The 16,096-nt window shown below is 45.9% G+C and overlaps 3 protein-coding genes across 4 annotated transcripts; 2 read left to right on the top strand and 1 right to left on the bottom strand.

Moving 5' to 3' along the window:
* The first annotated feature begins 2,100 nt into the window (after nt 1-2,100).
* LOC136490696 (protein SPA, chloroplastic-like) lies at nt 2,101-4,802 on the top strand. The gene is made up of 5 exons (XM_066486899.1): nt 2,101-2,513; nt 2,587-2,670; nt 2,908-2,959; nt 3,780-3,936; nt 4,460-4,802. The coding sequence occupies exons 1-5, from the start codon at nt 2,358-2,360 to the stop codon at nt 4,479-4,481; spliced, it is 471 nt and encodes a 156-aa protein (XP_066342996.1). The 5' UTR covers nt 2,101-2,357; the 3' UTR covers nt 4,482-4,802.
* A 154-nt stretch (nt 4,803-4,956) lies between these two features.
* Nucleotides 4,957-6,925, bottom strand: LOC136491931 (PLAT domain-containing protein 3-like). The gene is made up of 2 exons (XM_066488128.1): nt 6,875-6,925; nt 4,957-6,800 (listed from the first exon to the last, which is right to left on the bottom strand). Exons 1-2 carry the CDS (start codon nt 6,923-6,925, stop codon nt 6,294-6,296), a joined length of 558 nt encoding a protein of 185 aa, XP_066344225.1. The 3' UTR covers nt 4,957-6,293.
* A 2,619-nt stretch (nt 6,926-9,544) lies between these two features.
* LOC136490695 (uncharacterized) lies at nt 9,545-15,810 on the top strand. Of its 2 annotated transcripts, XM_066486897.1 has the most exons (13): nt 9,545-10,254; nt 11,077-11,150; nt 11,396-11,479; nt 11,587-11,667; nt 11,974-12,054; nt 13,324-13,416; nt 13,549-13,728; nt 13,852-13,919; nt 14,032-14,083; nt 14,254-14,307; nt 14,423-14,515; nt 14,735-14,801; nt 15,215-15,809. In XM_066486897.1, the coding sequence occupies exons 1-13, from the start codon at nt 10,113-10,115 to the stop codon at nt 15,304-15,306; spliced, it is 1,161 nt and encodes a 386-aa protein (XP_066342994.1). In that variant the 5' UTR covers nt 9,545-10,112; the 3' UTR covers nt 15,307-15,809. The 2 variants fall into 2 exon arrangements, with proteins under 2 accessions (XP_066342994.1, XP_066342995.1); XM_066486898.1 differs by lacking the exon at nt 14,735-14,801 and having other exon boundaries at nt 15,215-15,810.
* The last annotated feature ends 286 nt before the right edge of the window (nt 15,811-16,096 follow it).

Below are 16,096 nucleotides of genomic sequence, written 5' to 3'. Positions count from 1 at the left end.
TTGGCGGCGATGCTGCGAAGGCTCGGTGCAGCAAAGGAAAAAGGGAGGGAGGGAGAGATAGGTTTGGCACGGATTGATCTACGATGTGACTGAGCAACAGTGATACACGTGCAGGCATAGGCACGTCGGTTGCTCAGCTCGGCACAGAGGCAGACAGTAGTGGTAGGGCAAGGACAATCAGAGAGAGGCAAACAGAAATAGAAAAAGGAGGAGGAAAATAACGCGAGGGTTCGTCCAACTTTATTAACGCAGGGACAGCGCGGCGTGCTTCGGCAGCTCTGTAGAGCGACGGGACGATGCGAGCAGCAGGCCGGCCATCTTTCTTAAAGGCAAAAGACAGTGGTAGCGTAGCAGCAGCAAAGATGCTCGCACAAGGCGTCGGGCGCAGGACAATAGTGGCATGAACGAGACGGTGAATAATTATCATGCAACGAGTACGTTGTAAGCCAGGAAAAATAAATGAAGCTGCTGCGCTCTCTCTCTCTCTCTTGTCAGTTCGTGCTTTCACACTAATCACGTTGAATTTATGAGGCGGCCAGACGGCCAGCTGTCGTGGGTACGTTACCAATTATCATAGAGATTGAAATGAGTCTATACGTAAAAACATATCACTAGATCAAGGCTTTTCAACAAGGTTCAAATTTAAATTAGATTCAAAAACTATATACATATATCGTTCTATTTATTAATGGATTTTATTTTATTTATAAAAGTCGTTTTCCGTGTTTAATCTAATAGAACAAATCGTTCGCTATCTATCGGCTAGAATTATTGTCCGACATTCCTAAATATCTTTACGCACCGAGTAATTTAACTTGGGCGTTGATTCAAGTCCACAAAACTGAGTCACCGGATTCACTCATCGCATCAAGTACGTTTTAAATCAAAAATCCGAGAAACCTGTTTTTGAAATTTTTACTTAGATCTAAATCACGGTGCTAAACGAGCTCATAACACCAGAGGTGTTACAGAGAGAGTAGGGCGGCGGCGGCTAGGGCGAGGGAGAGAGCGAGGTGCGTGCGATTGGGAGCCAGGCGAGTTCAGCGTGGGGTGGGGCGCGGCGGGGTGGGGAGTGAGAGGGTTGTTCACAATGACTATATTGCTCTTCGACGAATAAAATCAATAAAAATGACTATTTTGCGTAGGTATCGGGAGACGTTAAAAAGCATCTCTAACCATTCTAAAAGATCTCTTAATTTAATTTGCCCTTATGCTCGTGCTTGCCAAGGGCCTCTAAAATTACAAAGACGGCCCTGCAGGTGGTGGTGCGGCACCGGCAGCGGCAGGCACCCGGTGGCCCACTGCCGACTATAAATATCTGATGACGATGATGATGCTATCTTAGAGGAGCTCCTCCGATCCGATCCGTTGCGGCACATCAATAATCGTGCGCCGAAACGGCAGCATGCATGGAGATCGGAGGCAGGAGCGAGGACGCTCCCGAGTCCGATCGGCCAGTCCCATGCCATGCCAGGCTCTCCCATTCCCATCTGCCGCTGCGAAGCCTTGAGTAAAATGAGCTTCACTTTCTTACGATGACTATGAGCGGGGCTGCAGGGGATGGCGCAATGTAATGGGCCTCAAAAAATGAGCTTCACTTTGTATTGTATATTCTGAATCTGAAAGCATGCGCGTCATTTTCGGCTGCTTGGACTCGCTGGAAAGTAAAAATAATCTTGGCAATTTCACATATAGACACATGCCATTGTACACTGTCGACCGGAAATGACATGGCGGTGCAAATGGCGAGTGGATTAATCTCGTTAATCTATTATTTATTATAAACCAAATGATTATGTATGGCCGTCAACCCGTTGGTATTCAGTCAAAGCAAAATGGCGACAATGGTTGTCAGATTAACAGCACAGTTAACGATCAGCTTCTCTCTTGTCGCACTGAAGCCGAGATTTTTTTTGGCTACTACTGCGGATAAGAAAAGACGAAGGGTAGGAGATCGGGAGAGCAGGCATTCGTGGCCAGCCTTGATCCTTTCGGATGGATATTATCCGATCTGGGAGTTCCGCAGCCTCTCAAATTCCGGTGCTCAATTCCATCGATGCATCCACGCTGTTTTCTTCGTCCCGAGGCCCGGCCGGCCCCAGTCACGAGCACCCACACATCCGAACTCTGGCACCTGGGCGGCTGGGCCTGCCACGTCTCCGCGTAATACCACATCCACATGGTCCACGACGGCACGAGCCCCCGGCTGTCTCTCTACCTCCTCCAGTCCTCCCCCGCTCGCCCTCCTCACGACGCGAGGTGGAGCCGGTCACCGGGTCACGGCCACCGCCGCGCCCGCCCGCCCTCCGGAGACCCGGTCCGCAGCCAACGCGTGACGTAGGGGGGACGACGCAGCCATGGCCGCTTCCTCCACGTCGTCGCTCACAACGCTCCACTCCTGCTGTTTCCTCTCTTCCACTCCTTCCTCGCCCTACATGGCGGCGCTGCCCCGACGGCGAAGGGCGGGAGCGCGGTACCCTCGCATCCGGGCCATTGACCTCGACCAGAACACGGTACGCTGCGGATGCCCACCCAAATTAACCATGCCCTTGATTCTCGCGTAGCTTGATTTCTCGGTGCCTCTAGATTGTGGCCATATCGGTGGGCGTCGTCAGCATCGCCGTGGGAATAGGTGTCCCTGTGTTCTACGAGACTCAAATCGACAATGCCGTGAGTATTCGCCAATTTTTTAAGTTCCTTGCGACCTGTTCGCTCTTCACAGGCTGTTGCTGTCTAATTGGACTGGGAGTAACGTTGATTGGGCTGGGAGTGGGAGTTAGTAGCAGCTAACTGAAACTGAAAGATCCAAGCTTAATTGTATTTGCCACTGTTCTGTACGAGTATTTATTATTATTTCAAGTCATAAAACGGTTGCAATAATACAATGATCCCTTTTTTTTCATGCAGGCAAAGAGGGAGAATACACAGCCGTGCTTCCCCTGCAGTGGTTCTGGCGCGCGTATGTGATGATTCTTCTCCTTAGATTGCCTTAGCTCCTTTATTCCAATTTGCATTTCTAACATGTCTGAGTGAAGCATTGTTGGGACACTTTAGATTGCGCAGGTTGTGTAATTAAACATTGTTGGGACAACCACGTGGCTGGATGAAACACACAAAATCTGGTCACAGGATTGCCTTGTTAAAATGAAAATATCATGGTTACATCCAGGCTCTCCTTTTAATCAAAGAAAAGATGCATCTTAGTTCTTCCTATGCACTAGTATTTTATTTGGCTGACCTTTTAATGTTTTACAAAATAGTAGGAAGAGAGGACTAGGGTGAAAAATGCTTTGTCATCTGCAGACTGCAGAGTCAGAAAATCGGAACCAAAGTTTTAGTAATGTTTATTACTGCAACTTTCATCTTTCTCGAATACGAATGTGTCCCTGTACCTCTACCTTTCATGACCATATCTATACTTAAATATGATGGCATTAAGAAATACAAACATATTATCTCTTGTTCACTTATTCTGCACCAATTAAGTTTGTACTCTGGTAGCAAAGCTGTTATTGAGTATCCCGGGAAATGACAAACATTCACCTTTTTGAAACTGCAATATCAATGAGAGCCTTGAACCAAAAGGACTTGCAAGTTCCCTTTATGAGCTTCAGTGAATTAGACAACTAGTCAGGATGGAAATAGATAATGGACTTGGCATGGTGGTATGTTGCACACAATGCATACATAACTACCATGTAACTATGCATCTTCTCTTTTCCTTTACAAAACAGTATCCAACGGTTCTGAATATTAAATGGAATTTGTTGATTTTCCAGAGGTATGCAGGTTTTGCAGTGGAAAGGGCATTGTTACTGTAGTACTTGGTGCAGGAGAGACTGAAGAATCACAGTGTGTCAACTGCGAGGGTATCGGCTCTTTGACATGCACTACATGCCAAGGCACTGGGATCCAACCGCGCTATCTTGACCGCAGGTAATATGCTTTTATCTAAAACTGTTGCATGTAAGCACCCGTGTTCCCCTTTGATCACTGCTAGCCTTATATACATTAACAACTTCAGAGCAACATTATCTATATTATTGAATTTCCCAAAATGGAACTAGGGAAAATATTCATTGCAAACACTCTGCTTGGTGGAATCGTGAAAACCCTTTAGAAAACAGACTTAGGAGTTTTAAAAAAAAATGAAACTATGCACATCCATAGTGCATAGATGTAGGTTGTCGCAAAATTTGATATTCATACATGAGGCCCTTTGTGGAGAGGCTAATTTGCTTAACACAGATGGTCCATATTGTTGAAGTGAATGATTTAGGAACCTGTCATGTGGGGACTTTTCCCTATGATGCTTCTCCATGAGAAGAGAAGGGTCCTATATGTTTTCCTTCATAAGTTCATTTTTTGGCCTGAACGACGTTCCAAATAAATGTAAGCAAGATAAAAATTGGTCAGAAGGAGATATCTAATGGTTATTTGCTTTGGATTGGCTAATCAGGGAGTTCAAGGATGACGACTGATGAAGGCTTTATTACCATCTTTGGTAGTATGTCAAAGATGTAACATCACCGTCTAATTTGAGGATTTGAGGACAGCATTGCGTACTCAGAAGAGATGTACCTATCAGCCATAGGATCCATCTGATTGTTTTGTGTTGTATTATATATGTTCCAGTTTGGTAAATATAGATGACATATGCCCTCCAGCAGAGAAGATAATGCCTCAAATTTAAGTTCTCAACATTTTGCGGGACATGTAATATACAGTATTCTTCTGATTTTGTCATGCAAAATTGCAAGAGTGAACAAAAAGGGCACACTAAGCATCAAGCATTGGGTGCATACATTGCTCTGTGGTTCTATATTTTGAGATGGAGCGAGATACAAGTGCAGCCAAACAAGGCCTAAGATGTGATTTCCATCGGGAGTGACAGATGACCATTATCAGATATAATGGTCCAACTGGCAGTGATGGCTAGCTCCCTGAAAATGCAGCTTCCAAACTGGTTTCTTGCTTCAATGATCATATCCAGCGGTTGGAGTGACAAGTTCTAGACAATGAGCAGAGGGGTCCAAGAAGACTGACTTAAGGGGACATTCAAAGAAAAGATTGTTTCCTCAACTCCTAAATTGCACAAAACACAATTATAGTCATCGAGAGATTTTTTTTTTCTCTTGAGCAAGTTTCTGGTGCATAGTATGTCCCTTAAAAGAAGCCAAAACCAGAATTTATGTTTGCCAACGATGGTCGAACTCTAAAACCATTTGAAAAGAGGTGAAACTAGCAAGGTTCCTAACAATAGTAAATATGTTTTTTTAGCCGAAGGAGTGAACCACAAATGTATTACCAGCTGTCATGAGAACAGGGTCCCAGGCTTTGCCTTGGAGAGGTGATTGGAACTGTAATAGTTGATCAGAAGCTTGTGGAGACAGTGACAAGAAGAAGTTCCTGTTGAAATGATTATCTAGAAAAAATCTCACTGAGCAGTTTGGCTTTTTGGCAAAAGAGAACAACTAAGGGAAGCTAAAGTGCAGGTCCAGTGCTCCTAAGGTCTTTTCAAAACAGCAAGGAGTATCCTTTGCCTGGAGTGCAGCAAGCTTACACTCTATGTCCCTCCACCAGAAGGAGCCAGCTGGGCTTCTAGCATGTGGAGTAGTAGCATTCAATTTGTATAGACATTTTCAAGCGAGTTGCACCCAAGGAAAGTCTGCATGATTGCAAAATTTGTCGAGCAATTTGAGCAGGACATTATTCTGGGGTTTTAAGTTTGATAATGCTAAGTCCATCTTGCTCTTTGGTCTGCATGCCACCTCCCAGGCAAGAACAGTGCATGAGCCCTTTCTATTGGATAATGCCAAGGCCACCTTGCTCCTTTGATCTGCTTGGTTTTGTGAATTGCGATCCTCACACTCACTAGCTTAATAACCAAGATTGCCACAAAACAAAGCGGGTTTCCTTATCTTATTCTTCTCATCTTGAAGTAGGTTGTTTGGTTGAATTTATAAGTCTTGTTCTTTTTCCTACTTGTGCTTGTAGGACTGTGATTTTCTCATGTTGTTATGCACTGCATTCAGTGATGGTACTTGAATTCTCCTTGTTTCCTTTTAAGCATTAGGGATACGATGAGTAATCTGACTCATCTGTTGAAGCAACCACAATCTTCTGTATTATGGGGAATGGAATAGTAATAATTGTCAGAGATGCTCTTACTAGCCTGCTACACCACCAACGAGTTCAAACATCTCCATGAACAAGAGCAAACGACGCAAGAAAACGACAGAAATGACACGAAGACTGGAAGCCCACTACAGTGGCATCCGGTTCCGACAGCATCACTCATCCGTGTCACTCTTCGCGCAGAAGCTACGCTCGGCGTAGAGCTGGTACGGCGGCGCGTCGCTCGCGAGCCACTGCTCGACGCCGAACCCGGCCTTGGCGCACGTGGCGTCGTGGCGCCCCGTGGCGGTGACGTCCACGGACTTGCAGTACCAGCCGTGGTGCGGGCCGTAGCCGTCGGAGGTGAGGTTCATCCGGCACGGCGGCGACGGCAGGCAGGGCGCCCGGCCGCTGAAGATGTCCACGTTGCCGCGCTCGTAGTAGTCGTGGCCGGCGCCCATGAGCCCGCCCCACCGGGCCAGGTCCAGGATGGTGAAGCCGGCGCCGTCGGCGGCACGGAGAGCCAGGCTGATCACGGCGTCCGTCCCGGCCTTCCAGATCGACCCGGTCTCCACGTAGATCGTGTACACGCACCTGTAGTCGTAGCTCCCGGCCGCGTCGTCAGAGCTCTGCAGGGGCACCACTACCTGGTCGCCCGGCGACGGTGGTCTTGATCCGGCGGGCAAAATGGATGCCGATGAGAAAAAAGACGGCCAAGCATGACATTATCAGGACAATGCAAGAGAGTGAGACGTACCAAGATCACGAAGGAAAGGAGGACGGCGAAGGAGACTGCATTGACGGCCATGCTGAACAACTCAAGATCCAAGAGTTGAAGAGGCTATAGCTAATGAGGGTGATATATGTAGTCAGAAGAGCTTGGAAAGGCATTCAGTGTACATGTATTCTGCTGGAAAAATATTACTAAGTGGCAGGCAAGATGCGGGAAAGTCATCAAGTTTGGATCGGATCAGAACCGAAGCAGGTGACCGTCGACCATGTGGTGTACCGTGCACACAGAGAACGGGGATCTATGCCAGACTAGACAACGAGCGCCCATGCTTAGCTTAGCCATCTGAGGAGGCTGGCCAGCCAGCCCAGCCAGCCCCAGCCCAGCGATCAGGCCGTTAAATATGCATTGGCCTCTCTGAGCAAGTACATGAAGCACAAGTGCACGGGGTAAATTAAGAGAAAATTCCTTCATTGCCATAAAAAACTATAACAATCTCTCCATTGCCATTCAAAATTACATGTTCCCTTCGTTACCATTAGTTTTAGATTTTTCGTTCCGTCGTTGCCACTGCTGTTACATAGGAGTCACGGCGTGACTTCGCTCCCACGCGTCATCACTTCCCTCCCGCTCCGCTGCACACTGCACGTCACGCCGTCTCTCTCTCCACGGCGTCCTTGAGCGGTCGTGCATTCGGGCGGTGGCGCTGACCGGCCGGAGGCCTACATCCAGTGCGCGCGTCGCGTGTGCAGCGCGGTTGCAGCGGCGGCGCGGCTCTGCACCAGCCGGCAGCGGCGGCGGCGGCGCTGTGCGTTCTGGCGAGGGGACCGCGGGCGCGGCCTGGGGGCGGGAAGGGGAGTTCTAGGTGCTCAGCTAGCGTCGACCGGCGTGGTTGGTTGGCGCAGAGAAGACGCGAAGGCGGCTGTCCACGTGCGCTGCGAGGCTGCCAGCACGCGGCGACGGTGGAGTTCCCGGCGCTGCGAGGAGCCCTGGAGGTTGTGGCCACCGTGGAGGCCGCGGCGGCGAAGTGGCTGCGCGCCGAGGAGGAGATCCAGCGGATGGGCCGCCTCAACAACTCGGCGTTCGAGGAGCGGGTGAAGAGCCTCTACGTCGAGGCGCAGGTGTGGCGCGACCTGGCGCAGTCCAACGAGGCCGCGGCCAACGCGCTCCGCGGCGAGATGCAGCAGGCGCTCGATGCCCAGCAGGCGAACTTGCAGGCGCCGCTGGCGCTGGCACCGGCAGCACCGACGACGATGAGTCGTGCTGCTGCGGGGAGAATGTTGCCGCCGGAGCCAGAGCAGTAGGCGCGGGGGAGCACGGGGAGGAGGCCGGGACATCGTCGCTGCCGGCGTACGGGAGGACGTGCACGGTGCACGGTGTGCGGCGAGGGCGCGGCCAAGGTGCTGCTACTGCTGCTGCACTGCTGCTGCCGTTGCTGCCAATCTCGTATCTTACCAATCTCGTAGGTGAGGCCGCTGAAGACGGAGCAGCGGTCGCCGCCGGTGAGCCAGAAGAGGAAAGGGGCATCGCTAGCAGCGCCGGACTCGGACTCGGACTTGGACTGGATGAAGTAGTAGAAGAGCTCCACGCCGGCGTCCTCGTTCACCTCCACGTACCTTTGATTTACCACGCACCAAATTCAGTTTCCAGTTTCAGAGCAACAGCAGCCAAATTAAATCCTAAATGTGCCGTGAGCTAGTAGTACACCAGGATGATGAGGAAGAAGAAGAATACTACTACTAGTCCACGGAAGGTAACCACGTAGGCACGCACCCTGTTTCGAGGTGGAAAGGGAGGTCCCCGTCAAAGCCAGGCAAGCTGGTGACCACGCGCCCGGCGGAGGAGCCGGAGGCGAAGGCGACCACCAGGAAGCAGAGCAGGAAGAGACAGTGGGAGCAGAGGCCGTGTCCGAGCAAGCGGAGGAATCCAGGCTGCAGGAGGCGGCGTGACCGTGGCCGTGCCGCCGTCGTCATCTGGAGGAATCCAGGCTGCAGGAGGCGGCGTGGCCGTGGCCGTGCTGCCGTCGTCATCTGGTTGCCGTCGCAGGGTCGCAGCTGTAGGTGGGTGGAACAACGATGGATGAACGGAGAAAGAAATCGGTAGCTGGAGTATTTGTTTCCGCGACGCTACCAGACCAGAGCAAGCAAGAAAGAAATGGGTACGTTCGTGTGGATGGTTGATGTGAGTGACAAGGACGGGCGGTGGACCGGCACGACGCAGCAGGCCGCCAGCCTTATCGTACTACTCTTCATTTTTTTCGCGAGGGGCTCACCGCCGCCAGCCTTACCCCAACCAGTTCGGCTCGGCCAACTGCGTACGGCCGGCGAAGCTCTCCCAGCTCCATGCCTTCCGGCCAGGCGGTGGTGAGCACACGTGCAGGCAGCAGGCCATGCACACGTGAAGGCAGAGATCAATAAACTCCGGCGAGAGGGCAGGCACTGAAGGGCGACGGCGAGATCAATAAACACCTGGTATGGGAGCGAAGTCACGCCGTGACTCCTATGTGACAGCAATGGCAACGAGGGAACGGTAAATCTAAAACTAATGGCAATGAAGAGAACATGTAATTTTGAATGGCAACAAAGAAATTGTTATAGTTTTCAATGACAATGAAAGAATTTTCTCGTAAATTAAAGAGTCTAGAGTCAGCCATGTGATGCTCACACTAAGGACTCGTTCGGTTCCTTCGGGCTCGAACGATCTTCAGTTAGAATGGTTAGCTAATTTGTATAAGCTTGAATGCTTATCAAGCCAAAATGAAGCCCTAAAATGGATCGGAGTTTGGAGTTTGCTCTATGCCCTCTACAGTTTCGAGTTCTATGCTCAGACCGTTGTGGCTGACAAAGTACTTTGATGTGGATTCAACTACAGTAACACTACAAATGATATTGAATCAAAATTATTGAGCAAAGAGCAAAAATGTAAATCAAGCTAGAAGGTATGCTTTAGAAGTATATATTGTACCGTACCATGCTGAATTAGGAAGAATGGTTAATCTGACGGTGGAAAACGGCCAGTCAAGCAGTTTCAGGCGTGAAAACAAGAAAGTCAAACGGGAGCATTCGTGGACGTTTTTGCACCTTTCCAAAAAGGGCGAAAAAACCAATACCGCTATACAAAGGCGCAGGACACAATTCGCTAATGATTCATGACGAGGACAATTCGCTAATTCAGCGCCCCCAAAGAAAACTGAAATAGCGAGGAAGGGACGAGCTCGGCCTCTCCGCCCGATTCCGCCTCCGACTCCGAGATCCCGTCAGCCGCCATGGACGGGCTCCTGTCGAAGCTCCGCAGCCTGGACGCGTACCCCAAGGTGAACGAGGACTTCTACAGCAGCACCCTCTCCGGCGGCATCATCACGCTCGCCTCCTCCGTTGTCATGCTCCTCCTCTTCGTCTCCGAGCTCCGTACGCGTCTCGCTTTTTCCTTGTTCTCCCCGCTGCGCCTCGATCCCTTTCCCTTGTACCTGTTTCTGAGATCGGCTGGTTAGGTTTGACCGCGTGGGTGGTGCTAGATGGATGAGGGTATGATGACCCCTGTCGCATTACGATTCTGGCGTTCTCCCCAGGATGCGTCGAGATCTGGTGTCGTGGTTACGGGATTTGTTGGAGCGGGTGGAATTGATCACGCGTAATTGGGTTGCCGAGAGTGGAATTGAGTGCCTATTTCGACCGCGCAAGATGTTATTTTACTGTGCTTTGTATTATACCAGGATTCAACTCAAGCTACGAAGCTCGGGAGATTCTGCTGTTAACTTTCGTTCTCTTTTGGTTAGTGAATAAGGCATTGACCTGTCATGTTATATTAGCTTGTAGAGAATATCAACTAGAAATCGCAATTTTGCATACGTAATTATTGGTTCCGTGCAAAATTTGAGATAAAAGGCTGTTTCTCTTTGTGCTTGGTTGCTTTGTTGCCGAATGTAAGGGCCATTTTCATCAGAAATTCAGAAGCAGATTTACTCACTGTGGCAGGAAAAATGAGATTTAAGTTTACCTAGTACCCACATGTTTTGCTGAAGTAAATGAGGAGCCCTTTTGCTCTCATTGTTTTAGATATCAGGTTTCTAGTGTGTGGATATTTGAAACTTTGGGTTTGCTTTCTTTACTGGATGAATAGCCTACCAACAAGAAGGTTAACCAAAGAAATCATTCTACCGATCAACAACTTTATATTCTTTTGCTATTCATGATTTGTCCTTATTTACCAGTTAATGTCTCTCTATGCAGGATTATATCTCCATGCAGTTACTGAGACAACGCTAAGGGTTGATACTTCAAGGGGAGAAACACTTCGCATAAATGTAATGTACAGCTTTTATATTCTTGCACCATTTCATTGTCACCCTTTACCAACTGTTCGCAAACACTCATTTCTTTTTAAGCTCTTTTTGCCTGCTAGTTGTTCCTTCATTCTTGTATATTTTCTAACACTGGACCTTGGCTTACCAGAACTTATTTCGTACATGATAACTTTGGCATTCTAATTTATACTAATTTATGTTCAGACACTTGTTGACATCTACCTTTTCTGATGCTTAAAATGCAGTTTGATGTCACCTTTCCAGCCCTTCAATGTTCTATAATTAGCCTGGATGCAATGGACATCAGTGGACAGGAGCACCTAGATGTGGTATGCATTTGTGTATTCAGCTTTTTAGCTGTTACAGGTTATGTTCAATAACTGATGGTTGCAGACTTGTGGTAACTAACTTGTTCCAGTTTAATGCTCTTATGTAGAAACATGATATATTCAAGCAGCGAATTGATGCCCATGGCAATGTTATTGCGACTAGACAAGATGCAGTTGGTGGGATGAAGGTGAGATCATCTCTTGTGGTGTTAAAAGTCACACCTATAGCATGTAGAATGTATAACAACACTGCCTCAAAGTCAGGTTCTTTGAAACAATCCAAATATGGAGTATTATTATGACATTTCCTTTTGTACAGTCCTAGTTTCTTAGCATGTGATTTGTTCTGCACATAATATCTGACTTATTTCTTGATGCATTACATAACACTTATTGGCTTCACAAGTGAATTGTCTTTAGGTGTTTTGTATTGCTCAAATCCATACATGTTTTGTTATACCTAAAGATGCACATATCCTTTGCCTTTTCAACAGATGGAAGCACCTCTACAACATCATGGTGGAAGGCTTGAACACAATGAAACCTATTGTGGCTCATGTTATGGTGCACAAGAAGTATGCTTCTATCTCTTGTGAGATAATATCTATCCCTGGCCCACAAAATACGCAATTGTATTACTACCTTTTGTGTTGCATAGACTACTTTAGACTAAACGAATCCTGTTGTTGTTGTTGTTGTTTGAAATTCACCTCCTTTGTCTATTGATCAATCACCACTGATCCATCACACCACGTAGTGCAAGTGCTGTTACAAAGTTCGAGAGGGGGTCAAGCCAAACATGCTCACCCAGGTCCCTGTACAGATACTGGTGTGCCATCTCATGAGCACACCAATTACAATCACGGGGTACAAACACCACATCAGCAAATATGAAATTGAGACTCATAAAAATTCTAGTGTCCATAAACCAGAAACTGGCAGGAGCTTGATCAAAAGCTGTGGACTTCAGGGCACTGACAAGGCAAGAACAATCTGTTTCAATGACGATCGTCATCATACCATTAACTGATGCTGCCTCCAGAGCCATCCTCCAAGTCACCATCTCCGCACACTGGGCATCATGGACAACATCTATTGATCCAGCGCCAGCCATGACCCCGCTGAGCCTTCATGATCACGAGCAATAAAACCCCAACTGCCCTTCTTCTAATTGGCAAGAAAAGGACCATCAATATTTATTTTGATTATCTCTGGCATCCTTGGACTTGGAGACCATCTGCTGACTCTGCCATTTTTCCTAGTGACATTTGCCTCCTTATTAATGATATCCCCATTCCCCAGCCATGCTATGTACCTTATAAAAAACTTGGTCAGCTGAAAGCATAGTATCACCCGCAATCACTTTGATATCCCCAGCCACGCTATGAATTGTGATTTTATTAGTCTACTGTTCGCTTTTGGCCAGGTCTCAGTAAGGTTGCCTTTCTTTAAATTAACATTTTCATTAGTTCTAGCTCTTGCGAAAGATGACATCGTAAGTTCATAATACATAATGTCAGCTCATGTCAATAGCTGGGCCATGTTAAACTCTTTTCGGCGAAGTTTTCAATAACACCCCTAATTTGAGTCCTGTATACACCTATGAACTACAGAGCAAAAGTCAGACCTAATGGGGCTATCGAATATATCTGTGTGAGTCAGGCCATTTTTAGTTTCTTTAGCATATATCTTTCTGTTAACACGTCTTCATTTATCTTACTGTGCAAGAAATTACATGATTGCTTTAGAATCTGTTGTCCTTGTATAATACTCCTACAGATATATAGTTCATCTGCTGTTTTCTTATGAATTTTTGAGCTAACATCTTTCCTTATTCGATGTAGTCTGATGGTCAATGTTGTAACTCGTGTGAAGATGTTCGCGAAGCCTATAGGAAAAAAGGTTGGGGTGTATCAAATCCAGATTCGCTTGACCAGGTAGAACCATTTGATGTAATTACCAGAAAAGAACATCTGTTGTAACTACCAAAAAGAAAATATCACTTTATGTAGTCAATGTCCCCTTTACCTTCAAGACAATTATTATGTCAGATGTGTGGTGTTCTGTAGTGCAAAAGGGAGGGCTTTCTTCAAAGTATAAAGGATGAAGAAGGTGAAGGATGCAATATTTATGGCTTCATTGAAGTTAATAAGGTTGCTGGGAATTTCCATTTTGCTCCAGGGAAAAGTTTCCAGCAGTCAAATGTGCACGTCCATGACTTGCTTCCGTTCCAGAAGGACAGCTTCAATGTAATCATACTTGAGAAAATATGTAAATGATTTTTATAGCTGTGCATACTGACAGGAAGATTTGTCATTTTCTCACTAGCATCATTGCATTAACATTAACCATTTTATTCTTTACAATGCCAGGTCAGCCATAAGATAAACAGACTAAGTTTTGGAGAATACTTTCCTGGTGTTGTTAATCCACTCAACGGGTAGTTTCCTGTTCCTATAATGTTATTTTTATTTCATATATTTGTTTTCTGGGTTTGTTACTAGGGTGCATCTAAGTGAGAATCTAAGATTCTTTACTTGTTAAACATGCAGGGCAAATTGGGTGCAGCATTCATCATATGGAATGTATCAATACTTCATCAAGGTTTGTCCTATCCTTTGAGACCTAATTAAAAGAAGTATCAAACGATATGTTCTCTTTCTAGTTAGATTGCTCCTGTGTTTTTTCTTGTTTTCTATATATTCTTACACTTACTGTTACACCAATGACTTAATTCAAAATATCTGAAACTATTCTTTTCTCTGGTCTTCCAGGTTGTTCCTACAGTCTACACTGACATAAATGAACACATTATTCTCTCTAATCAGGTAATTTCTTTGTTTCTTTCTTTCTTTTTTCTTTTTGTGGGCAAACACCATGCTGCTGATGCACATATCGGTATCTATTGTGATTTTAAGCATTCCTTGTAATTCATTGCCACAGTTCTCTGTAACGGAACATTTTAGAAGTGGTGAGAGTGGTCGGATGCAGGCTCTTCCTGGCGTGTTCTTCTTTTATGACCTTTCTCCAATCAAGGTACCATCTCGATGTACTTTACATTTGATACTGTATTGCAGATAGATAATGCAAGGGTAGCCTACTTTACTCATTTGCTTTTGTTTTTTTTATGTGAGATTTGCTTATTCTCCTTCAGTAATGGTAAAATTTGGATTTGCTGGAAATCATTGTATCTGTAGTTGCTTGACATGCGTTTTGCAGTACAGGAGTGTAATTTTTCATCAATGGCTTTTACAGGTCACATTCACGGAACAACATGTGTCATTTTTACACTTTTTAACTAATGTTTGCGCTATTGTTGGAGGTAATGATTCCATCTGTCCATTTTTGTTTATGCTAACTAATCTCTCTGTCATGCACCTTTTCTGTTTACAACAAGTATATTTGTTGTACACACTTGTAATTCAGTTGAACATTTGACCTGTTGAACATGCATTTGCCCCCTTTGCCAGCTTGACCATGAACAACGTAAAAGCTGTGTTTCTGTGTAAAATATAGCCAATGGTAGAGGTAAAGCTGGTAGACCATCAGTGAGAGCTGAATTGCAACTGTGGTTGCTGATTCTTCTCTCTCTGGTTGTTGACTGATTTAGACCATTCCTGGTTTAGTTATGTCTTCAAGGTATCTAAAGTAGGAATTTCGAGCATTAAACCAAGTCTTCTACATCCTTGGAGCAGTTGCACCTATTACCTAAGAATTATTGTTCTTGATGTGCAGGTGTGTTCACTGTTTCTGGAATCATAGATTCATTTGTATACCATAGCCAAAGAGCAATCAAGAAGAAGATGGAAATCGGCAAATTCAACTGATGTTGCTTTCCTATTGCTGCAATTGAGTAGCTCCTGTTGCATCTCCAAGTTCCAGAAATAGGTGAATCAATGCACTGTGGCTTTTGCTCTGGAACTCTTGGCACACTTGTGTAGTTTACAAACAATTGCTCATCAGATAACTCTTGGTGAGCTTGCCAACTTGCTTCCGGCAAAGATACCAGCGAGCAAGATGGCCATCGTGTACACTTCGATATGTTATTTCACACAAGCAAATGGAACAATTCAGAAGCGCTCCATTTTTGTACACTCTAGTCTAACAAGAAAACATTTTACTTCCGTGAGCTGCAGGTGTTCGTGTACTGTTGTAAATTTGTGGTAGGGGGAGCCTATCTGTAGTTTTTTTTTTTTACAATTATGTGTCTGTACCAGGGTTGTTTTTTCTGAGACATTTGTAGCTTCGACAGGTAAAGATTGAAAAATATATAAGAAAAACCATTTTTTAATGAATGCAAGCTTATCATTGTAATCCCAGGATTTTCTTTCTGAACTCATACCGAGTTAAGCTAAGACTAGAGGCAACCAGGTCCACGAGCATTGTGCTCCCTCCAATTCAAAATATCAGGTGTGATTTGACCTGGTATGCTTTGATCTATAATTTTCTCTTATAATATAATGTTTCTAGCAACAAATCATAAATATAAGAGAGTGCTTTCAAATACGGATCCAAGATATGACTTTTGCACAAAAAAAGGTTTGCATAGGCTGATTCTTAGCTGACGATTATGAACTCTGAATCCAAAAATGCGTGTGCCCCTTATAAAAGAAATGG

This window comes from Miscanthus floridulus, chromosome 11 (assembly GCF_019320115.1).
Source record: "Miscanthus floridulus cultivar M001 chromosome 11, ASM1932011v1, whole genome shotgun sequence".
NCBI classification, from domain to species: Eukaryota; Viridiplantae; Streptophyta; class Magnoliopsida; order Poales; family Poaceae; genus Miscanthus; species Miscanthus floridulus.
The sequence above is the reverse complement of the archived record's forward strand: the minus strand, read 5'-3'. Positions and strand labels throughout refer to the sequence as shown.

Bases quoted from the DNA above. Each gene is read 5' to 3' on its own strand.
- LOC136490695 (XM_066486897.1), top strand. From the start codon at position 10,113: ATGGACGGGCTCCTGTCGAAGCTCCGCAGCCTGGACGCGTACCCCAAG. The intron at 12,055-13,323 runs GTATGCTTCTAT...TATTCGATGTAG, and splicing joins CATGTTATGGTGCACAAGAA to TCTGATGGTCAATGTTGTAA. The intron at 13,920-14,031 runs GTAGTTTCCTGT...TTAAACATGCAG, and splicing joins GTTGTTAATCCACTCAACGG to GGCAAATTGGGTGCAGCATT.
- LOC136491931 (XM_066488128.1), bottom strand. From the start codon at position 6,925: ATGGCCGTCAATGCAGTCTCCTTCGCCGTCCTCCTTTCCTTCGTGATC. The intron at 6,801-6,874 runs GTACGTCTCACT...GCATCCATTTTG, and splicing joins TCCTTTCCTTCGTGATCTTG to CCCGCCGGATCAAGACCACC.
- LOC136490696 (XM_066486899.1), top strand. From the start codon at position 2,358: ATGGCCGCTTCCTCCACGTCGTCGCTCACAACGCTCCACTCCTGCTGT. The intron at 2,671-2,907 runs GTGAGTATTCGC...TTTTTCATGCAG, and splicing joins AGACTCAAATCGACAATGCC to GCAAAGAGGGAGAATACACA. The intron at 3,937-4,459 runs GTAATATGCTTT...TTGGCTAATCAG, and splicing joins CCGCGCTATCTTGACCGCAG to GGAGTTCAAGGATGACGACT.